General features: G+C 42.8%; 4 protein-coding genes across 4 annotated transcripts; 2 read left to right on the forward strand and 2 right to left on the reverse strand.

The window, feature by feature from the left end:
- Positions 1–2,422: 2,422 nt before the first annotated feature.
- Positions 2,423–2,737, reverse strand: LOC131694863 (histone H4-like). The gene has a single exon (XM_058983370.1). The coding sequence runs from the start codon at positions 2,732–2,734 to the stop codon at positions 2,423–2,425; it is 312 nt and encodes a 103-aa protein (XP_058839353.1). The 5' UTR covers positions 2,735–2,737.
- A 15,899-nt stretch (positions 2,738–18,636) lies between these two features.
- LOC131694862 (histone H3) lies at positions 18,637–19,047 on the forward strand. Its single transcript, XM_058983369.1, has one exon. It carries the CDS (start codon positions 18,637–18,639, stop codon positions 19,045–19,047), a length of 411 nt encoding a protein of 136 aa, XP_058839352.1.
- A 507-nt stretch (positions 19,048–19,554) lies between these two features.
- LOC131694857 (histone H2A-like) lies at positions 19,555–19,941 on the reverse strand. Its single transcript, XM_058983366.1, has one exon. It carries the CDS (start codon positions 19,939–19,941, stop codon positions 19,555–19,557), a length of 387 nt encoding a protein of 128 aa, XP_058839349.1.
- Positions 19,942–20,216: 275 nt separating this feature from the next.
- On the forward strand, positions 20,217–20,648 carry LOC131694855 (histone H2B-like). Its single transcript, XM_058983363.1, has one exon. The coding sequence runs from the start codon at positions 20,217–20,219 to the stop codon at positions 20,613–20,615; it is 399 nt and encodes a 132-aa protein (XP_058839346.1). The 3' UTR covers positions 20,616–20,648.
- The last annotated feature ends 3,731 nt before the right edge of the window (positions 20,649–24,379 follow it).

Raw genomic sequence — 24,379 nt, forward strand, 5'->3', positions numbered from 1 at the left:
TGGTTCATCTGGAAACTGCACTGTATACAGCCCATGCTGCGCGTGATCAAACAGCAGACATCCATTTTGGTTCCGCTGATAGTTCCGCCAATCCTCGTGTCGAGCGTTCAGGTCTCCTCCGATGACGAAACGAGAGTTTGTACGAGTGATGAGGGTCAGGTCGTTCTTGAATTTCGCCGCTAAGCCGTTGCTTATGTTGCACTGTCGAGGGCAGTATACTGCAATGAACCGAACGTCTCCAGTTGATGTTTCCACCTCCACACTAAGAGCTTCGATGACAGAAGTGCGGACGTGGGGCAAGGTGCGGTACTTAATGCCTTTCTTGATGATGACCGCAACACCACCCCCCCTGGAGTTGGTGCGATCAATCCGTACGGTGTTATAATCTGGCATCCAAAAGCTGTCACCAGATTTTAGGTGGGTCTCGGTGATTAGTCCCACGTCGATGTTGTGCCTGCGGACGAAGTCAGCAAGCTCGATTCTTTTTGCCCGTACAGAGCAAGCGTTCCATGTGACGATGGTTAGCGGTTTACACACCATACTGGATGATACATTTTCCTAGCACTTGAATCTGCTCGGGCTTATTTCGGCACTTGCGAAGCGCACCGGTCATGTTGACGAATATTTCCATCAGTTCATCTGCAGAGAACAGATCGGGGTTGTTGTTTTGTGGTGTTGGTCTCCGGAATCCAGGGGGGAGGGGTGGAGATCCTTGCTCGGCGGAAGCACTAGGAGTATCTGGACGGAACGCAGATTGCACCTGCGAAGGTAGCGGCGGAAAATCAGTTGCATTGAAGACTGGAGCTTTTTCCTTCTTGCGACCCGGTTGGTTGATGGCTGCAGCCTGCTTTCGAATGCGTTTGAACTCCTCTCGTTTCGGACACTGTTTGTCTGTACTTTGATGAGCACATTTGCAGTTGGCGCATTTAAACGGCGCAGTTTTGTCCTTAAGGCAGTCAGACGTGGCATGATTTTTAGCGCAATTGTTGCAGCGTGGGTTGATGTTACAGTTGCGGGTACCGTGCCCGAAGTTAAGACAACGCTGGCACTGTGTTACGTCACGACGACCGCCACGATATGGTTCCCAGCGGATGATGATCGAGAATAAGGTACGGATTGCTTTCAGAGCGTTGAGCGTTACCGTTCCCTTCCGAAAGTGAACTAGGAAAAGGCTGTCCGGATACTTTTTATCCTCTTCGTCTTTTCTCGTCATCCGGAAAACAGCAGTTGGTTCTAGTTTGTACCGGTCCACGATTTCCCTTTCAATCGTCTTGACGTCAAAGTTCGGTAGACCCCTGATGACAACCTTGAAGAGCTTATCACCGGGAATGTCATGTGTGAAATATTCCGCTTTGGATTCCTGCAGAAATTTCACAACCAGATCGAAATCGTCTTTCTTTTGTAGCATCACCTTGGTTCCAATGCGCGTTAATTTATATTCTGCTTTTACACCCATAGCAGCGAAGTTGCTTACGAGCGTCTCAAGCGGCACTTTTTTAACCACCAATGGTGGAAGTTTTATCTTAACTGCATCCTGTACAGCAGCATGGTTTGGAGAAGGCTTTTGCGTGGTTGGAAGTGGGTCCGGTGGGGCAGTAGTACTGCAAATGCTGACGTCGTCAACCGAACCGAACGATGAACGCTCGCTTCTAGAGCGAACAGAATTTTGTTTCCTCTTTAGGCTGGCAGCCTGCTGCGATGAATCACTGCCCGACGATAGGATTCCAGCGCCAGGCTTCTTCTTCCTCTTCGGCCTGTTACGGCCCTTCCCTTTACTCATCTCACGGGTTGAACGAACAAAATAAGAGCGAATGTAAAAACACGTCTATACCGCGCGAACAAATAACGAACACTCCATCATAGGAACAAACATGTAGTGGACCTTTATATAAACTTTTCATTATTTTATTGTTCATTTGCTGCACCATTTTGACGGCTCTGTGCGGGATGGGCTGAAAATTTTCACTTTTCCGAGTCGTTTTCGAAATATTTTTCAAAACACTATTTTTCCGTTGATAATGAATATCCTACATATTCCAAAATTTAATACAACATTGGTACAAATATTTTCGACAAAATGCCGAAGAAATTGATTAAATCCATTCAGTACAACAAAAGATATAAGCGTTCAAAATCTTACATCATTTTTCTTCCGAAATTTTGAAAAGGGGCCCCTATATTGAAAGGTAAGTCGTTAGTCACGACAAAAGGAAATGCGTATATGAAAAAAAAAGGGAAACCCAGCGACTGAGCGCGTTGTCGTAACACTGGTCTCTCGCATATCAATCAAAATCGCACACTAAACAGTACGCCCCTGCAACATGAATGAAAATATGAAGGATACATTTCAAACTAATTCTTTTTTCTAAACATTTGGTGGCCCTGAAAAGGGCCTTTTGTGTTGTCGTGAACGGTAGAGGGCTTAACCACCAAAACCGTACAATGTGCGTCCCTGGCGTTTAAGCGCATAGACGACATCCATCGCAGTGACGGTCTTCCGTTTGGCATGTTCAGTGTACGTCACAGCGTCCCGGATAACGTTTTCCAGAAAAATCTTCAGCACACCACGGGTTTCCTCGTATATCAAACCGGAGATTCGCTTCACTCCTCCACGTCGAGCCAGACGACGAATGGCGGGTTTGGTGATGCCCTGGATGTTGTCACGAAGCACCTTGCGGTGCCGCTTAGCGCCTCCCTTGCCGAGCCCTTTGCCTCCTTTGCCACGGCCAGTCATCTTCTTGGTTGTAGGTAATAACTTAGTAGGCTAGCACAGCACACCTGCAGCAGTAGCAGCAGCAGCGAGATTCCAATACCGAATGTTGCAATTCGGCATATTTTTTTTTTGTCGTGACTAACGACTTACCTTTCAATATAGGGGCCCCTTTTCAAAATTTCGGAAGAAAAATGATGTAAGATTTTGAACGCTTATATCTTTTGTTGTACTGAATGGATTTAATCAATTTCTTCGGCATTTTGTCGAAAATATTTGTACCAATGTTGTATTAAATTTTGGAATATGTAGGACATTCATTATCAACGGAAACATAGTGTTTTGAATAATCTTTCGAAAACGACTCGGAAAAGTGAAAATTTTCAGCCCATCCCGCACACAGCCGTCAATATTGTGCAGCAACCGAACAATAAAATAATGAAAAGTTTATATAAAGGTCCACTACATGTTTGTTCCTATGATTATTCGTATTGGGTTGCTTGACGAGAGCAGTTGGCGGGGGAAAGCCGGCATATTAGTTTTGGTTATGCCATTAGAAGCCGGACGGAAAGGAAAGGCCCATGCACGCCATGAGAACGAGCGAGACAGCGATAGTAGTGAATATTAGCGAAAGCGTTACGTACAATTTGAACCTTAATAACTTATCTTCTACTAAACGGATTGCCAATCTTGTTTCATAAATCGGAAGGAAAACGTTCAACGCTTGCTACCGATACGTTGTTTGCTATATAAAATTTGTTTAAATAGTTCAAAAACTACTTTAAATGAGAATCAACATTAATGATAAAACCTATAAATAGGGGTGTCGCAGCTTTTCTCAAAGCCAGACGTGTGTAAGACGCAGTGCATAACAGACGTGCGTGGTCGTGAGAAGCTGCATCGGACGACCAATCAAATTGGCTACCACCGGAGAGAGGAAAAACGGTGGTGGCGGTGAGAAGGCCAAAAAGCCAAAGGCTAAGAAACGCAGTCACTGAAAAGGCGGTAGTAACTGCCACTAAAAATGCTACCAAAACATCGAAGGCTGCAAAGCGTACTCATTCGGTGTGAGCTACGAAAGGGGAAAGATCGTATGGATGTACGCAGTAAAAACAATCGTCGGCAAGGTTTGAATTGTTTCAAAAGATTCCCGTCTTGTATCAACATAGTTATCTACAAACCGTCCTTATTAGGACGAATGCAAAATGGAAAAAGAATTTAATTAGAAAGTTTCTTTTATTAACCAGTATTAAGTTTGCGCTTGGTAATTCTGTACTTTTACCAGTGAATCATGAGAAAATGTTTTTCTAATCTACAAATCCGAAGGTTTTTGCAAATCCTTCCAAGAAAATCAGTGAATGTGGCAACTCTGCCACTAAGCGAAAGCTACACCAAAACGAATGATGAAAATATTTTCATTTATCGAACAAAAGGACGGCCTTCCATCTGCATTGTAAAGTCTATAAATAGGAACACCATGATGAAAACTGTGCTCATTCGGTGTGAGCTGCGAAAGGGGAAAGATGTATGTACGCAGTAAAAACAATCGTCGGCAAGGTTTGAATTGTTTTAAAAGATTCCCGTCTTGTATCAACATAGACAAACCGTCCTTATTAGGACGAATGCAAAATGGAAAAAGAATTTAATTAGAAAGTTTCTTTTATTAACCAGTATTAAGTTTGCGCTTGGTAATTCTGTACTTTTACCAGTGAATCATGAGAAAATGTTTTTCTAATCTACAAATCCGAAGGTTTTTGCAAATCCTTCCAAGAAAATCAGTGAATGTGGCAACTCTGCCACTAAGCGAAAGCTACACCAAAACGAATGATGAAAATATTTTCATTTATCGAACAAAAGGACGGCCTTCCATCTGCATTGTAAAGTCAATAAATAGGAACACCATGATGAAAACCGTGCTCATTCGGTGTGAGCTGCGAAAGGGGAAAGATGTATGTACGCAGTAAAAACAATCGTCGGCAAGGTTTGAATTGTTTTAAAAGATTCCCGTCTTGTATCAACATAGACAAACCGGCCTTATCAGGACGAAGGCAAAATGGAAAAAGAATTTAATTAGAAAGTTTCTTTTATTAACTAGTATTAAGTTTGCGCTTGGTAATTCTGTACTTTTACCAGTGAATCATGAGAAAATGTTTTTCTAATCTACAAACTCGAAGGTTTTTGCAAATCCTTCCAAGAAAATCAGTGAATGTGGCAACTCTGCTACTAAGCGAAAGCTACACCAAAACGAATGATGAAAATATTTTCATTTATCGAACAAAAGGACGGCCTTCCATCTGCATTGTAAAGTCTATAAATAGGAACACCATGATGAAAACTGTGCTCATTCGGTGTGAGCTGCGAAAGGGGAAAGATGTATGTACGCAGTAAAAACAATCGTCGGCAAGGTTTGAATTGTTTTAAAAGATTCCCGTCTTGTATCAACATAGACAAACCGTCCTTATCAGGACGAAGGCAAAATGGAAAAAGAATTTAATTAGAAAGTTTCTTTTATTAACTAGTATTAAGTTTGCGCTTGGTAATTCTGTACTTTTACCAGTGAATCATGAGAAAATGTTTTTCTAATCTACAAACTCGAAGGTTTTTGCAAATCCTTCCAAGAAAATCAGTGAATGTGGCAACTCTGCTACTAAGCGAAAGCTACACCAAAACGAATGATGAAAATATTTTCATTTATCGAACAAAAGGACGGCCTTCCATCTGCATTGTAAAGTCTATAAATAGGAACACCATGATGAAAACTGTGCTCATTCGGTGTGAGCTGCGAAAGGGGAAAGATGTATGTACGCAGTAAAAACAATCGTCGGCAAGGTTTGAATTGTTTTAAAAGATTCCCGTCTTGTATCAACATAGACAAACCGGCCTTATCAGGACGAAGGCAAAATGGAAAAAGAATTTAATTAGAAAGTTTCTTTTTTAACTAGTATTAAGTTTGCGCTTGGTAATTCTGTACTTTTACCTGTGAATCGTAAGAAAATGTTTTTCTAATCTACAAACCCGAAGGTTTTTGCAAATCCTTCCAAGAAAATCAGTGAATGTGGCAACTCTGCCACTAAGCGAAAGCTACACCAAAACGAATGATGAAAATATTTTCATTTATCGAACAAAAGGACGGCCTTCCATCTGCATTGTAAAGTCTATAAATAGGAACACCTTGATGCGAAGCGTACTCATTCGGAGTGAGCTGCGAAAGGGGAAAGATGTATGTACGCAGTAAAAACAATCGTCGGTAAGGTTTTAATTGTTTTAAAAGATTCCCGTCTTGTATCAACATAGTTATCTACAAACCGTCCTTATTAGGACGAATGTAAAATGGAAAAAGAATTTAATTAGAAAGTTTCTTTTATTAACTAGTATTAAGTTTGCGCTTGAGAATTTTGTACTTTTACCAGTGAATCATAAGAAAATGTTTTTCTAATCTGCAAACTCGAAGGTTTTTGCAAATCCTTTCAAGAAAATCAGTGAATGTCGCAACTCTGCCACTAAGCGAAAGCTACACCAAAACGAATGATGAAAAGATGGGTTGGTGATGTATATGACATAACAGGGGTGTCGTGACCACACTTCGAAGTTATTTCAAATCTTGCAAAGCATAAATTGACATAATTTCAATGATTGTTCCTTTATGAATGAAATGACAAATTTTCAGGTCAACGCGGCAATAACTTTGCAATTTATAGAACAATTTTATATTTTTAGTTATCATATATTAACTGTCATCTCTTCCAAACAACTTAACCCTCTGCTGCCAACCCCGTGGTTTTGCAGGGTTAAGGAGAATCATTGTAAAATGTCCAATACATGATTTTATGTTGTTACCTCCACTAAAACCACTTCAGAACACTCCCACCTGTCATACATGCACATTGTCTGCTTGTTGAAATCATTATATGAAATTATTGACCTGTATTCAATGCGGAGAACTCGGTAATAAAATTGTTTTGCTGAATATACTAACGAACGGGATCCCCAGGAAAATTTCGCTGAGCCCGGTGAATCGAACTTAATGCGTAAAATTTAGCCATTTGAAAGAGATACAAGCAGAATTTTAAGAATATGATCATCGCGGTTATGTCCCGGACATTACCCGCTCCTAGTTTTTTGCTAAGTGTGTTCATTTCTGTACGAAAAAGATTCCGATGGTTGTTTCGAGAGATTTTAACATTGATATTTCAAAGCAAGAAAATTGTTCATTTCATGAATGAATGTCTCAACCAGCTTAGAATCCAGCGCATCCCCTATCAACGCAGACGCCAACAATAAAGGTTCTTTTCAAAACCACCATAATTATTATAAAGAATAACTTGAAACATTCCCACATATTTCATTGAGTATCATTCGATTTGAATTACAAGTCAAACGAGTAGTCACGACACTCCGGTTATGTCCTAGACATTACCCACCCATCTTTTTTTTTTACATTAAAGTTTATTTTATTTTCGGTTTTTATAACAATTTCTGTTCGTTCATACATTTTAATTGATCTGCTATGCTTACATCTTTGGTTGTATGTACTTTTGTTGTTTTATAATTTTTGATTGGATGCCAGTTTACATTTTCAATGTCTTCGCATTGTCGGTATATTTCTTAGCCTAATTTCCTAAACCTATAGTGGAAACAATCCACGAATTGATTCATGCTCTGAATTTATGCATTTTTCCGCAAACTTTTGTTTGATGTTTTGTATTTTTTCTTCTATTGTGTTAATTTCTGCTATTTCGTGTATGGTTCTGATGCTAGTATACCTGGACAGGTTGTATATCATTCGCAAAAAGGTATTTTGAATGATTTGTAGCTTCTTTATGTGCGTCGCAGCACAGCTGTCCCATATGGGAGAACCATATAGGATTACTGGGAGAACAATTTGGTTGTAGACTGCTGACTTGTTGATAATTGATAGTCTGGAGTTTCTGTTTATCAAAGGGTATAATTTTTTGAGAAGTATTTGGCATTTGGTTCTGGTTTTTTCTATGTGTGTTCTAAAGAGAAGTTTGCTATCCAGCGTAAGGCCTAGGCTTACTACTTCGTTAGTCCATTCAACTGAGTTGCCTTCTACTGAGATTTTACAACCATTGGGAGGTTTTAGCCTCGTTGAGTTATTGTATGGGAACAAAATAGCCTGCGTTTTACTGTTATTAATTTTGATTTTCCATTTTTCCATGTAGTTTATGATTGTGTTAAGATAATTTTGAAGTTTCCTAGTCGTGCCTTTAGTGTTTCTACCTTTTGCCATTATGGACGTATCGTCTGCGTATAGTGATAGGTGGCATTCCTCGGGGGGTTGTGGAATATCTGAAGTGTAGATATTGTACAGTGTGGGACCTAGCAGGCTTCCTTGGGGGACACCTGCTGGTATTGAGAAAATTTCTGAGAAAGTGCTGTTTGCTGCTACCTTGAAGCTTCTTTCGGTTAGATAATTTTTTATAATTTTTATCAAGTAGATCGGAAAATTATATCTGTACAACTTATAGAGAAGACCCTCATGCCAGACATTATCGAAGGCCTTTTCTATGTCTAGCTGCACCATTATCGTGGACTTGGATACGGTCTTATTTCGTCGGATGAATTTAGTGACCCTGGAAAGCTGGTGTGAACTAGAATGCTTTTTCTTAAAACCAAACTGTTCTTCTGGAATGATTCTATTGTTGTTGACATGTTCTAGAAGGCGATCAAGGATGAGCCGCTCGTAGAGTTTGCTCAATGAGGACAGTAAGCTAATTGGCCTATAGCTGGAGGGCAACGTTGGGTCTTTTCCCGGCTTCCGAATAGGGACAATTTTTGCACATTTCCAGTTGGTCGGGAAATATTGGATGTCCATACATTTGTTGAGAATATTGGTCAGGTGAGTCAGGCTTCGATTGCTTAGATTTTTTAAAACAATGTTGAATATGGAATCCAGTCCCGGGGCCTTCATATTTTTGGAGTTTTTGAGAGCTAATCTAACTTCGTCTAGGGAAATCTTTTTGTTGTTTGGTACATAACAGGGCGTGTTATTGAGTATCACCATTGTTTCGCGCACTTGTGGTTCCATGGGACTGTTCATAGTATTGCCTAAGTTGTGCGACGCTACAAAGTGTTGTGCAATAGCATTTGATTTTTCTTCAGGGGAGATCAGAAGAGATTCATTCACTTTCAACGGGGGGATTTGTTGAGGTTTAGATTTTAGCACTTTCGAAAGTTTCCAGAAGGGATTGGAACGGGAGTCTAGTTTGTACAGATCGTTTTGAAATTTTTCGTTTTTCAGGCGTTCAATTTTGTCACGAATTATTTCTGTTAGCCTAGCTGCTAGATGTTTCTCGTTTAAATTACCGGATCTTTGGAATTTTCTTCTGATAGTGTTTCTTTTTGTAATCAGCGTTTTTGTCACTGGGTCAATTTGGAAGGGATTACTCACGTTAGTAGTTGTTCGCGGGATGCACTCGTTCTCGGCTGCTTCGATGGCACTTTGGAGTGTCGCTAATTCACGGTCGATGTCCTCGCGCGTTGCCAGGGAGACTTCTGTGTTGATTCGATGGTCGACTCTTCGTTGGAATTCGACCCAGTTGACGTGGTGGTAATCCTTCCTATGATTTCTTGGCCGACGTAACGGAGTGGATCTAATCTGGAGCTCAACGGGATAGTGGTCCGAACTCAGCTCACCAATTGTGACTGGGTCATTGATGTGGGAGTCAGCATTTGTCAGGAATAGGTCGATGGTTGATGGAATTCCGGATGGCGATATATATGTTGGGTCCAAAGGAACGTTGATTGTATAGTACCCCAACTGGGAGTCGTTGAACAGCAGCTCTCCATTTTTATTCCGGCGGTGGTTTCTCCAGGCTTCATGACGAGCATTTAAGTCACCGGCGACGATGAACTTTTTGTTTGTTCTGGTTAACTTTACCAAATCATTCTTAAATTTTCTGCTTGTTCCGTTGCTGTCAACGCATTGCTTTGGACAGTAGGCCCCAATGATTAGCAATTCTCCTGCATTAGTTGTTACTATTACCCCTAGTGCTTCGATTGTGGTGGTTTGATAATGTGGTTGAATGTTGTATTTAATGTTGTTTCTTACCGCTATCATCACTCCGCCCCCGCTTGTGTGTGTGCGATCTAGTCTGACGACGATGAACCCGGGTAAGTGAAAGTTGGTACCGGGTTTCAGGTGTGTTTCGGTTGCTACGAGGATGTCAATGTTGTGACGAGTCAGCAGATCCTGTAGCTCAAGACTTTTCCGCATTATGGAGCGGGCATTCCAAAGTAACAATTTGAGATTGTTAGTATCCATAGGTTAGAACTAGGTTGCCAATCAAACGAACTTGTTCCAGGCGGGTGGAACACTGTTGAAGTTGCAATTCGGCCCATTGAGTAGCGCTTTTATACTGATGCACACACATTCTCAGTCGCCGCCGCGCTGGCATAGGTAGATTACCATGGCTATCTATATGCTTGCAGATGTGTTGGTTTGAAGGGGAAATAGCGCGAACACGAAGTTCACTGTTGCCACTGTTTTAGTATCTTGGGATTGCCGAAATCTGCTTTAAGCGCGATTCAGACGATACATCAGCTTCCGTCAACGTCAACGGAACGTCACCGTTCCGTCAGGATAAGTTAAATACTTTCCTCTTGCGTCCGTTCACACATGCCGTACGTCAAAACGTTCCGTGCCGTTGATGCTGTGTGTGAATGCCTCCATTTAACTGCATGTAACTTATCCTGACGGAACGGTGACGTTCCGTTGACGTTGACGGAAGCTGATGTATCGTCTGAATCGTCCTTTATCCGGACTAATGCTGACATGGTAGCATTTTCCCTGGAAAACGATTGCCCGGAAATTGATTCTCCTGAAAAAGAAAGAAAGAAAAAGTAAATCGAAAATAGCAGACTCTACTCTACAAACGGGTTTTTTTAAAAGATTTTTAAAGATTTTCTATACATCCGTCTACATGGTACGTTATTTTGGCTTCTATGGTACTTAAATATCGATATCTGATACTGATCTATGATGGAACAAATTGTTACTGTTGAACAAACCATTTCTGGTTTGATATTCTTCTACTGTTGGAATTTTATTGATTTCTAGGCGATTTTTTGCTCATACATACAGTTTTTCTTTTTGGGAATATTTTTTAGCAAATCTGATGAAAAGCTGAAAAATTCAAGCCTGGCAACACTGGCTCCGGAATGGAAATGGTGGGGGAAGTATAGTAGCCGAATCGAACCGTATACAGAACGAAAAGGCACATGGCACGGACACGAGCGAGACAGGCGATAGTAGTGTGTACTCGCGACTATAAAAAAGATGGGTGGGTAATGTCTAGGACATAACCGGAGTGTCGTGACTACTCGTTTGACTTGTAATTCAAATCGAATGATACTCAATGAAATATGTGGGAATGTTTCAAGTTATTCTTTATAATAATTATGGTGGTTCTGAAAAGAACCTTTGTTGTTGGCGTCTGCGTTGATCGGGGATGCGCTGGATTCTAAGCTCGTTGAGACATTCATTCATGAAATGAACAAATTTCATATTTTCTTGCTTTGAACTATCAATGTTAAAATCTCTCGAAACAACCATCGGAATCTTTTCCGTACAGAAATGAACACGCTTAGCGAAAAACTAGGGGCGGGTAATGTCCGGGACATAACCGCGATGCTCATATTCTTAAAATTCTGCTTGTATCTCCTTCAAATGGCTAAATTTTGCGCATTAAGTTCGATTCACCGGGCTCAGCGAAATTTTCCTGGGGATCCCGTTCGTTAGTATATTCAGCAAAACAATTTTATTACCGAGTTCTCCGCGTTGAATACAGGTCAATAATTTCATATAATGATTTCAACATGCAGACAATGTACATGTATGACAGGTGGGAGTGTTCTGAAGTGGTTTTAGTGGAGGTAACAACATAAAATCATGTATTGGACATTTTACAATGATTCTCCTTAACCCTGCAAAACCACGTGGTTGGCAGCAGAGGGTTAAGTTGTTTGGAAGAGATGACAGTTAATATATGATAACTAAAAATATAAAATTGTTCTATAAATTGCAAAGTTATTGCCGCGTTGACCTGAAAATTTGTCATTTCATTCATAAAGGAACAATCATTGAAATTATGTCAATTTATGCTTTGCAAGATTTGAAATAACTTCGAAGTGTGGTCACGACACCCCTGTTATGTCATATACATTACCAACCCATCTTTTTCCATTTTGCCTTTGTCCTAATAAGGACGGTTTGTGGATAACTATGTTGATACAAGACGGGAATCTTTTAAAACAATTCAAACCTTGCAGACGATTGTTTTTACTGCGTACATCCATACGATCTTTCCCCTTTCGCAGCTCACGCCGAATGAGCACACTTTTCATCAAGCTGTTCCTATTTATTGACTTTACAATGCAGATGGAAGGATGTCCTTTTGTTCGATAAATGAAAATATTTTCATCATTCGTTTTGGTGTAGCTTTCGCTTAGTGGCAGAGTTGCCACATTCACTGATTTTCTTGGAAGGATTTGCAAAAACCTTCGGGTTTGTAGATTGGAAAAACATTTTCTTATGATTCACTGGTAAAAGTACAGAATTACCAAGTGCAAACTTAATACTAGTTAATAAAAGAAACTTTCTAATTAAATTCTTTTTCCATTTTGCCTTCGTCCTAATAAGGACGGTTTGTGGATAACTATGTTGATACAAGACGGGAATCTTTTAAAACAATTCAAACCTTGCAGACGATTGTTTTTACTGCGTACATCCATACGATCTTTCCCCTTTCGCAGCTCACGCCGAATGAGCACACTTTTCATCAAGCTGTTCCTATTTATTGACTTTACAATGCAGATGGAAGGACGTCCTTTTGTTCGATAAATGAAAATATTTTCATCATTCGTTTTGGTGTAGCTTTCGCTTAGTGGCAGAGTTGCCACATTCACTGATTTTCTTGGAAGGATTTGCAAAAACCTTCGGGTTTGTAGATTGGAAAAACATTTTCTTATGATTCACTGGTAAAAGTACAGAATTACCAAGCGCAAACTTAATACTAGTTAATAAAAGAAACTTTCTAATTAAATTCTTTTTCCATTTTGCCTTTGTCCTAATAAGGACGGTTTGTGGATAACAATGTTGATTCAAGACGGGAATCTTTTAAAACAATTCAAACCTTGCCGACGATTGTTTTTACTGCGTACATCCGTACGATCTTTCCCCTTTCGCAGCTCACACCGAATGAGCACGGTTTTCATCATGGTGTTCCTTTTTATTGACTTTACAATGCAGATGGAAGGACGTCCTTTTGTTCGATAAATGAAAATATTTTCATCATTCGTTTTGGTGTAGCTTTCGCTTAGTTGCCACATTCACTGATTTTCTTGGAAGGATTTGCAAAAACCTTCGGGTTTGTAGATTGGAAAAACATTTTCTTATGATTCACTGGTAAAAGTACAGAATTACCAAGCGCAAACTTAATACTAGTTAATAAAAGAAACTTTCTAATTAAATTCTTTTTCCATTTTGCATTCGTCCTAATAAGGACGGTTTGTGGATAACTATGTTGATACAAGACGGGAATCTTTTAAAACAATTCAAACCTTGCCGACGATTGTTTTTACTGCGTACATCCATACGATCTTTCCCCTTTCGCAGCTCACACCGAATGAGTACGCTTTGCAGTCTTCGATGTTTTGGTGGCATTTTTAGTGGCAGTTACTACCGCTTTTTCAGTGACTGCGTTTCTTAGCCTTTGGCTTTTTGGCCTTCTCACCGCCACCACCTCCACCAACGTTTTTCTGCTTCTCTCCGATGGTAGCTGATTTGATTGGTCGTCCGATGCAGCTTCTCACGACCACGCACGTCTGTTATGCACTGCGTCTTACACACGTCTGGTTTTGAGAAAAACTGCGACACCCCTATTTATAGGTTTTATCATTAATGTTGATTCTCATTTAAAGTAGTTTTTGAACTATTTAAACAAATTTTATATAGCAAACAACGTATCGGTAGCAAGCGTTGAACGTTTTCCTTCCGATTTATGAAACAAGATTGGCAATCCGTTTAGTAGAAGAAAAGTTATTAACGTTCAAAATGTACGTAACGCTTTCGCTAATATGCACTACTATCGCTTTCTCGCTCGTTCTCGTGGCGTGCATGAGCCTTTCCTTTCCGTCCGACTTCTAATGGCTTAACCAAAATTAATATCCCGGCTTTCCCCCACCAACTGCTCTCGTCAAGCAACCCAATACGAATAATCATAGGAACAAATGATTTGATATTGATAAATGATATTTATTTTTAGTTTTTGTCGATGGCTAACATATTAAATTTTTAAGTGACACAGAATATTTCTTTACATCTTTAGTACTAAGCTATTTGTAATTTATATTGAAATTTTTTAGACTAATTTGTCTTGAAATGATGGACCACCTTGGTGGATAGTTTTGTTTAGAAGCAAAGTTGGGAAATAAACTACTTAAAACTACTATATACACCTTAAATCTACTATATACAACTTAACCTACTATTTACACTTAACCTACTATGTACAAATTGCTTATTAAAGCATATTCTGATGTGCGGCATTTTTCCACGAATTTTGTTCTGATATCCTCGATGCTTGAGTCGATTTTTGGAACATTTGCCTCCTCATGTAGGTCTGATATTCTGGTGTCAAATGGACGATTTAGGATCATCCTCAACACTCGATTTTGTGCTACCTGGATCTTGTTCCTGTGAGTTTGAGCACATGATTCCCACACTGGTGTTGCGTAGAAGATCGCGGGTGCTATTATTTGTTTGTAGACAGCCAGTTTGTTCACCCCTGAGAGGCGGGATCGGCGGCAAATCAGCGGATACAAACACCTAACCAAAGTGGAGACCTTAACTAGGGTTCTCTGAACATGCGATCGAAAGAGAAGTTTCTCGTCAAACAGCAGCCCTAAGTAAACTACTTCGGTGGACCACTCAACCCTTATGCCGTCCATGGTTATTGTGCAAGACTCGGGTGGTTTTAATTTTGGGGACTGTCGATGTAAGAACATAATTGTTTGGGTTTTAGAGGCATTGATTTTAATTTTCCATATATTACAATACTCAGCAAAGGCGTTAAGGCATCGTTGGAGTTTGTTAGTAATTTCGCGAGGCATTCTTCCTTTGACTGCTATTGCAGTATCATCTGCGAACTGGAAGAACACACAACCGTCCCCGAGAGGAGGAACGTCGGAGGTGTAGATGCTATACAGCAGGGGACCTAGCAAGCTGCCTTGCGGCACCCCCGCTGGGATGGAGAACGTGTCTGAGAGGCAACCATTTAGTGATACCCTAAACGACCTTTGCTGGAGATAGTTACGGGTGATTTTGACTAGATGTGAGGGAAAATTGGAGTTGCAAAGCTTGTATACAAGTCCGTCGTGCCAGACATTGTCAAACGCTTTTTCGACGTCTAGCAAGGCCATGGCTGTAGACTTGGATACAGATTTGTTCCTCCTGATATTATTTATCACCCGTACTAGTTGATGTGTGGTGGAATGTCCCTTCCTAAACCCAAACTGTTCCGGTAGGAGGATGTTCTGTTCATCGACAAACTTGAGTAAGCGATTGAGAATCAATTTCTCAAACAATTTGCTCAGCGCTGAAAGTAGGCTAATTGGTCTGTAGCTGGAAGGTGATGTTGGATCCTTCCCGGGTTTTCGGATTGGTATAATTTTTGCTACCTTCCAGCTGCTTGGAAAGTAGTGCAGCTCTAGGCATCTGTTGAAGATAGTACTTAGTAGTGTGTAAAATTTGATGTTCAATCTTTTTAGTACCAAGTTGAAAATTCCATCAAACCCGGGGGCCTTCATATTTTTGGTATATTTCAGCGCTGAGACAATTTGTTCGGATGTTATTCTATCCTCTGCTGGAACGACACAAGGGGAGGCATCGATATTCTGGACGCATTGCGCAACCTGATTTTCAAGCGGACTTGGGATGTTCGAGCCAATCAAATGCGATGAGGCAATGTGATCACCAATCGCATTTGACTTCTCTAGTGGGGTAATAAGAAGCGAACGATCAACCCTAAGAGGAGGAACGGGCTTGGGGTGGGTTCTCAGGACTTTAGCAACCTTCCAGAATGGTCTTGAGCGATCGTCCAGATTTTGGACAACACGTCCGAAACTTTCGTTTCGGAGTGAGTCCATTCTGGAAGCAATCTGCCTGTTCAGATCGGCCATTTCGCGCTTTTTATTCAGATCACCAGACCTCTGAAACTGGCGTCTACAAACATTTCTTGATCGAATAAGGAATTTAGTGTGGGAATCAATGGCAATAAACTTACCCCTCACAGGAACTTGTCGAACGTGCATCTGGTCGGCCACGGAAATGGCTCGTTGAAGCGCCTCCAGCGCACGGTCGATGTCTTCTACGGTGTCTAGCTGCGGGTTTTCATCGATGTTCCTGTCCACCGTGTTGCTGAACTGCACCCAGTTGACGTGGTGGTAATCCTTCCTCATGCAGCTCGGAGCAGGAACCACGTTGACACCGATCTCCGTCACCACCGGTTGATGGTCGGAACTGAGGTCGTTGAGAGCCACTGGCTTTGTCATGTTGATGTTCGATAAGAAGAAATCCAGTGTTGAGGGATTACCCGACGGAGAGATAAACGTTGGTTCATCTGGAAACTGCACTGTATACAGCCCATGCTGCGCGTGATCAAACAGCAGACATCCATTTTGGTTCCGCTGATAGTTCCGCCAATCCTCGTGTCGAGCGTTCAGGTCTCCTCCGATGACGAAACGAGAGTTTGTACGAGTGATGAGGGTCAGGTCGTTCTTGAATTTCGCCGCTAAGCCGTTGCTTATGTTGCACTGTCGAGGGCAGTATACTGCAATGAACCGAACGTCTCCAGTTGATGTTTCCACCTCCACACTAAGAGCTTCGATGACAGAAGTGCGGACGTGGGGCAAGGTGCGGTACTTAATGCCTTTCTTGATGATGACCGCAACACCACCCCCCCTGGAGTTGGTGCGATCAATCCGTACGGTGTTATAATCTGGCATCCAAAAGCTGTCACCAGATTTTAGGTGGGTCTCGGTGATTAGTCCCACGTCGATGTTGTGCCTGCGGACGAAGTCAGCAAGCTCGATTCTTTTTGCCCGTACAGAGCAAGCGTTCCATGTGACGATGGTTAGCGGTTTACACACCATACTGGATGATAAATTTTCCTAGCACTTGAATCTGCTCGGGCTTATTTCGGCACTTGCGAAGCGCACCGGTCATGTTGACGAATATTTCCATCAGTTCATCTGCAGAGAACAGATCGGGGTTGTTGTTTTGTGGTGTTGGTCTCCGGAATCCAGGGGGGAGGGGTGGAGATCCTTGCTCGGCGGAAGCACTAGGAGTATCTGGACGGAACGCAGATTGCACCTGCGAAGGTAGCGGCGGAAAATCAGTTGCATTGAAGACTGGAGCTTTTTCCTTCTTGCGACCCGGTTGGTTGATGGCTGCAGCCTGCTTTCGAATGCGTTTGAACTCCTCTCGTTTCGGACACTGTTTGTCTGTACTTTGATGAGCACATTTGCAGTTGGCGCATTTAAACGGCGCAGTTTTGTCCTTAAGGCAGTCAGACGTGGCATGATTTTTAGCGCAATTGTTGCAGCGTGGGTTGATGTTACAGTTGCGGGTACCGTGCCCGAAGTTAAGACAACGCTGGCACTGTGTTACGTCACGACGACCGCCACGATATGGTTCCCAGCGGATGATGATCGAGAATAAGGTACGGATTGCTTTCAGAGCGTTGAGCGTTACCGTTCCCTTCCGAAAGTGAACTAGGAAAAGGCTGTCCGGATACTTTTTATCCTCTTCGTCTTTTCTCGTCATCCGGAAAACAGCAGTTGGTTCTAGTTTGTACCGGTCCACGATTTCCCTTTCAATCGTCTTGACGTCAAAGTTCGGTAGACCCCTGATGACAACCTTGAAGAGCTTATCACCGGGAATGTCATGTGTGAAATATTCCGCTTTGGATTCCTGCAGAAATTTCACAACCAGATCGAAATCGTCTTTCTTTTGTAGCATCACCTTGGTTCCAATGCGCGTTAATTTATATTCTGCTTTTACACCCATAGCAGCGAAGTTGCTTACGAGCGTCTCAAGCGGCACTTTTTTAACCACCAATGGTGGAAGTTTTATCTTAACTGCATCCTGTACAGCAGCATGGTTTGGAGAAGGCTTTTGCGTGGTTGGAAGTGGGTCCGGTGGGGCAGTAGTACTGCAAATGCTGACGTCGTCAACCGAACCGAACGATGAACGCTCGCTTCTAGAGCGAACAGAATTTTGTTTCCTCTTTAGGCTGGCAGCCTGCTGCGATGAATCACTGCCCGACGATAGGATTCCAGCGCCAGGCTTCTTCTTCCTCTTCGGCCTGTTACGGCCCTTCCCTTTACTCATCTCACGGGTTGAACGAACAAAATAAGAGCGAATGTAAAAACACGTCTATACCGCGCGAACAAATAACGAACACTCCATCATAGGAACAAACATGTAGTGGACCTTTATATAAACTTTTCATTATTTTATTGTTCATTTGCTGCACCATTTTGACGGCTCTGTGCGGGATGGGCTGAAAATTTTCACTTTTCCGAGTCGTTTTCGAAATATTTTTCAAAACACTATTTTTCCGTTGATAATGAATATCCTACATATTCCAAAATTTAATACAACATTGGTACAAATATTTTCGACAAAATGCCGAAGAAATTGATTAAATCCATTCAGTACAACAAAAGATATAAGCGTTCAAAATCTTACATCATTTTTCTTCCGAAATTTTGAAAAGGGGCCCCTATATTGAAAGGTAAGTCGTTAGTCACGACAAAAAATCGGTCGGTCTGTTTTGGTCATCATTCGTCGTTTGAACAGCATCACAGTGGTAGCTACTACTGTAGAGCAGCATTTTCGCGACATGGCCCGTACGAAACAGACCGCCCGCAAGTCCACCGGAGGGAAAGCTCCCCGCAAGCAGTTGGCAACGAAGGCTGCCCGTAAAAGTGCCCCAGCTACGGGTGGCGTTAAGAAGCCCCATCGCTACCGACCAGGAACCGTCGCGCTACGAGAAATTCGTCGCTATCAGAAGTCGACAGAGCTACTAATCCGCAAGCTGCCCTTCCAGCGTCTGGTTCGTGAGATCGCGCAGGACTTCAAAACCGATCTGCGCTTCCAGAGCTCAGCCGTCATGGCCCTTCAAGAAGCCAGCGAGGCTTACCTGGTTGGTTTGTTCGAGGATACCAATCTGTGCGCTATCCATGCCAAGCGAGTGACCATCATGCCGAAAGACATCCAACTGGCTCGCCGGATCCGTGGGGAGCGGGCCTAAATTTGGTGTGTGCCCAGAACGAAAAAAAAAAACAGCAACAAACGGTCCTTTTCAGGACCAACCAATCATATTTTACTAAGAATTATTAGCAGAAATTTTCCGTTTCCCTCCAAAAATGCTCAGGCACCTGCATGGCTGTGTGTGTGCGTGTGTTAGAAAGCACGCGGATGGGGGGATTTTTTGCCAGCACCACCTCGTACCGATCGACAGTAGTAGCGTGTGCAAAACAGAGGACCCATTGAGGGAAAACTTGCGCGGCCGATTTGTGATTTAGCACCAATTCGATGAGTGAGAACTTTTGAGAGATAAGAGTGCGGGGTTAAATGAAATCGTCAATGCCATGATAATTATTATTAAGTGTCTGACGAGCATTGCAAAGAAACTTGTGCAATGCTCACAGAAATGTACGTTGATGATTATCGGAGTGAAAATCAAATTAACTCTTTTTATCAGAAGAAAATAGTCGCCCTGAAAAGGGCGGTTTTTTCGGCTAGAAAGGAGCGGGATTTAGGTTGCTGCGGAGGCCCTCTTTTCAGTCTTCTTCGGCAGCAGAACGGCCTGTATGTTAGGCAACACGCCACCCTGGGCAATGGTCACGCCGGAGAGCAGTTTGTTTAGCTCTTCGTCATTTCGAATGGCCAGCTGCAGATGACGGGGGATGATTCTGGTCTTTTTGTTATCGCGGGCAGCGTTTCCTGCCAGCTCCAGTACTTCGGCGGCAAGATATTCCATTACAGCTGCCAAGTATACTGGTGCTCCGGCACCGACACGTTCAGCATAATTTCCCTTCCTCAGCAGACGGTGAATTCGGCCAACAGGGAACTGGAGACCGGCACGAACTGAGCGGGATTTTGGCTTTCCCTTCGCTTTTCCTCCTTTACCGCGTGCAGACATTGTCGTAGGTTTATGCGTGTGTAGTCACGTAGACAATACGAGTAACACTGATGCCACTCGCGCACACAGCACCCCTTGTTATGCATTCGCTTCATTGCACATCGTTCGCCAAAGGGGCGGAGTAGCGAACGAACGAAACGCGCTAAACACAAAAAAGGACGAACCTTCGTCTCGCTACACGATCGTATATAAGCGATATGTAGTGATTTTTGCTACCAATCAGTCAGCGCAGTTCGCATCGAGATCGTTAACAGCAGCACAACCACGTCGTTACTATGGCACCGAAAGCCAGCGGAAAGGCTGTGAAAAAATCCGGCGGCGGCGGTGGCAAGGCACAGAAGAACATCGCCACAAAAGCAGGAGGAGGAGAGAAGAAGAAGCGAAAGCAACGCCGCAAGGAAAGCTACGCTATCTACATCTACAAGGTGCTGAAGCAGGTCCATCCGGACACCGGTGTCTCGTCGAAGGCGATGAGCATCATGAATAGCTTCGTGAACGACATCTTCGAGCGTATTGCTAACGAAGCATCTCGTCTGGCCCATTACAACCGACGGTCGACGATCACCTCCCGCGAGGTACAGACCGCCGTTCGTTTGCTGTTACCGGGCGAGCTGGCCAAACATGCCGTATCGGAAGGTACCAAGGCCGTTACCAAGTATACCAGCTCGAAGTAAATCGTCGCCCGCCCCGCCGCCGGATGTCACACACCATCGTCATCGGCCCTTTTCAGGGCCACCAAAACACGTTCTGGTAAAGAGTTGAATTGAAATGTACACATAGTTTATATAAACATTAGTTGTTGTTGTTTGTTTGTTTCATTAGAGCTAAAAAGGTTGTCATTTTTTTCTCTGTCCATTTTTCAAATCAAATGTGTTTTGCTGTAGTTTGTGGAAGTAGTCTTTCCCCTTACCGCGCTAGTTGACTGTTTTTCGTTAAGACGGAAAACGGTCTTTTTGTCGTCTATTCTATTCAGTTTAAAACAGCCCATTATATGACCGACCCCCAGCGTGTGAGAAAATTCTGCCGCAAAAAGAACACACTTCTGGATCATACTTGTTAATACAATAAACTTCCCAGTCTTCAAACTTTTGATCTTCGTAGAAACCGTACCCAACACAATTTGTAATCTCAAAGTTGATCGATCAATACAATACGTTCGCCAATTTAGGCTAAAAAATCGGTAATTATCGTTCGTTCGTTTGTTTATTGTGCCAGCCAATTTTTCTCTGTTTTATTATAGCCAAAATAAGCGCGTTGTTTGCTAATCAGAGTAATATTATACTTGCTCTGTTTGTTTGCTAGGGCAACAGAAAACCACGGCCTACTATTAATTTACCTGTACGTACGTTTATCTGAGCAAGAAACCGCGCCTATTTACTATAGTGATTTGTTTAATCAAACTAACGACTGATTTATCTTGCCAATCGGCGGGCCAGTTGAATGCGGGTGTGCTGCTCAAGCTAGAAAACTCATGGGGGGAACGGAGCATTGACGGAAAATAAGCATCAATCAATTCTTTACAATTTTGTTAGTCCTGAAAAGGACTGTTGTTTTGGGAGGACGCGCACGTTGTCGGGAATTTACTTCTTGCCGGCGGTGACCTTCTTCGGGGCGGTGGCGGCCTTCTTTGGCTTAGGGGCCTTCGGCTTGTTCGCTGCAGCCTTCGATGGTTTGGTGGCTTTCTGTTTAGTGGCAGCCGTTACCGCCTTGGCAGGGGCAGCAGCTTTCGTTTTCTTCGCAGCCGATTTCTTAGCGGCCGGGATCGCCGCCTTTGGCTTGCTGGTCTTCTCACCACCACCACCAGCCGGCGGATTTTTCTTCTCTCCGGATTTAGTAGCCGATTTCTTCGGTTTTTTCGCTGCACCCGATGGTGGTTTCTTATCGCCGCCAGCCGGTTTCTTTGCTTCGACCGTCACCTTAAACGATCCGGAAGCACCGGTACCCTTGGTCTGGGTGATGTTTCCCTTCTCGACACCCGTTTTCAAAGCCTTCCGGATAAACGGAGCCAGCCTGGCGACGTCACACATGTAGTTGGCGGCGATGTACTTTTTGATCGCCTGCAGTGATGATCCGCTCCGTTCCTTCAGGGTCCGGATGGCAGCCAGAACCATCTCACTCACTGGTGGATGGGTTGAAGATTTTTTCGGTTTCTTGGCGTCACTCTTGCTAGCCTTGGCCGCCTGCTTCGGTGGTGCTTTGGCAGCTGGCGGAGAGGCGACGACGGCAGGGGCCGTAGCAGCAACGTCGATAGCAGTTTCAGCCATTGCGCGTTCGTTTCGTTTGGTTTTCTTCCACACACAGTTGTAGACGACGAATTGATGGATGGACGATGCACGATGATGCAAGTCTGCGAATATGGTAACCGAGGGCCCGGTGTCTGTTGTTTAGGATCGTATTCATCGGCTCTGTTTGGGAAAGCGTAGATGACGGTTGAAAGTTACTATTCGATCGGTGCCGGTAAAATTTTACGGACTGTTGTTTTAAATCAACTCGAATCGAATTACTGCTTGTGAAAAGTACACTGGAAGTTTGCTTTCAATTTACTGCACTGTCCGCACCGTCCAAACTAACACCCGCTGAACATTCTATTTTAAGCGTATGGGCGCATATTATCAAATCATGTATCCGACTATGGCGGCACGTGCAAACTGAATTGTGGTAAATAGGTTAATTTGAACCTTCTAGCAATTGGAAAACCTTTTCGGTGCTATCCAATCGAAAGAAAACTTCTCTCTATATAAAATTATTTCATTTTTGTATATATTTGCTCGAGCGGAAGTGCTCGTAATTTGGCGACCTGCGGAAAACGTTTCGGTCGGCTGGTCCTTTGCTGAAAACTTTCGTTATTAAAATTACTAAAAAGAAAAAGCTAACGGGTGGCAACACAAATTTCGGATTTTTTTTTTTTCGCAACCTGTCAAAAAAAAAAAAGACAAACGATTTGATTGAAATCGAAATTAGAAGATACGTTCTCCATTGTTGACCAAAAATTAGTGAACATTTCAAACCGATCCGTAATTGGATGCTGTTCGACGAAGTTTCCGTTTGATGTCGGAACAGGCGCGTAGTACGGCGTCTACGTCAACTTTGCTAATGCATTTCGTGATCTTCTACCAATCAACTGTTTGCAATTCGTGGCTCTCATAACAAAAAAAAAACTCCCGCAGAAATCGGCGATAGGGCGACACTGAAGCAAATTGTGAAGCGGGCTGTGATTTTTAGGGTACAAATGGGATCGAATGGGCATTCGGGAGCGATTGTGTTTTTTTGGCCAGGCAAACAGCTTTCTTCGTGCAAAACAAAATATTTACGCAAAATAATTTTTATCAACCGGCAAGCGGCAATGAGATTGCCGCGTCGAAAGGTGTTGTAAACAGTCGATGACGCAACATTTTCGCTTTTAAAATATTGTACCGTACACTTTTCGCCGGGGGATCCTGTGTTGCTCGTAGAACCGTACAACGCGCTTGCGAAATGCTTTCTTGTTTCGACGGCAGAGAGAGAGAGAGAGAGAGAGAGAGAGAGAGAAATACCTTGAAAAAAAATCCAACATTTTAGTTGCGGATTTTGATTTTAGTGCACTAATCATCAGTGTTATTTCGCATTGCTTAGGCTAACTCAAAATTCTATTATTTAGAATATACTGATCAACTCGCTACATCGTTCTGTAGCAGACTTCTCGCATACATAGTCGTCGACATGGCTGTAAGCTAATAAACCGCACGCGTCGACCATCACATCGAAGGTGCTTCAGCGCACGCATCGATGGGAACGATTGTCCCCCGACGCAGATCACAAACTGGTCTTTTTTACGATTGCTCAATCTCTCTCCCTGTGTGTGTGTGTGTGTGTGTGTGTGTGTGTGTGTGTGTGTGTGTGTGTGTGTGTGTGTGTGTGTGTGTGTGTGTGTGTGTGTGTGTGTGTGTGTGTGTGTGTGTGTGTGTGTGTGTGTGTGTGTGTGTGTGTGTGTGTGTGTGTGTGTGTGTGTGTGTGTGTGTGTGTGTTGTAATTGCTTCCTGTTTGATACAGTACTAACTCACCAGCCATCAACTTTACCTAACTTTCAGACCAGTTAAAGGTACGCAAATTCATAGGTAGACACAGATAGGTGAAAGCGTGGTAAGCTGAAACGAGCGCGCGCGAACAAAAGAGTCGGTCGGCGGTTCGTTGCTATCGAGAAACGAGCAGTTTTGTCCCATGATACGCAAGCTCAGGAGAAAGAAAAAGGAAATGCGTATATGAAAAAAAAGGGAAACCCAGCGACTGAGCGCGTTGTCGTAACACTGGTCTCTCGCATATCAATCAAAATCGCACACTAAACAGTACGCCCCTGCAACATGAATGAAAATATGAAGGATACATTTCAAACTAATTCTTTTTTCTAAACATTTGGTGGCCCTGAAAAGGGCCTTTTGTGTTGTCGTGAACGGTAGAGGGC

Source organism: Topomyia yanbarensis, unplaced genomic scaffold, assembly GCF_030247195.1.
Source record: "Topomyia yanbarensis strain Yona2022 unplaced genomic scaffold, ASM3024719v1 HiC_scaffold_171, whole genome shotgun sequence".
Lineage (NCBI taxonomy): Eukaryota > Metazoa > Arthropoda > Insecta > Diptera > Culicidae > Topomyia > Topomyia yanbarensis.

Excerpts from the sequence above, each read along its gene's own strand:
- LOC131694862 (XM_058983369.1), top strand. The coding sequence starts at position 18,637 with ATGGCCCGTACGAAACAGACCGCCCGCAAGTCCACCGGAGGGAAAGCT.
- LOC131694855 (XM_058983363.1), top strand. The coding sequence starts at position 20,217 with ATGGCACCGAAAGCCAGCGGAAAGGCTGTGAAAAAATCCGGCGGCGGC.
- LOC131694863 (XM_058983370.1), bottom strand. The coding sequence starts at position 2,734 with ATGACTGGCCGTGGCAAAGGAGGCAAAGGGCTCGGCAAGGGAGGCGCT.
- LOC131694857 (XM_058983366.1), bottom strand. The coding sequence starts at position 19,941 with ATGTCTGCACGCGGTAAAGGAGGAAAAGCGAAGGGAAAGCCAAAATCC.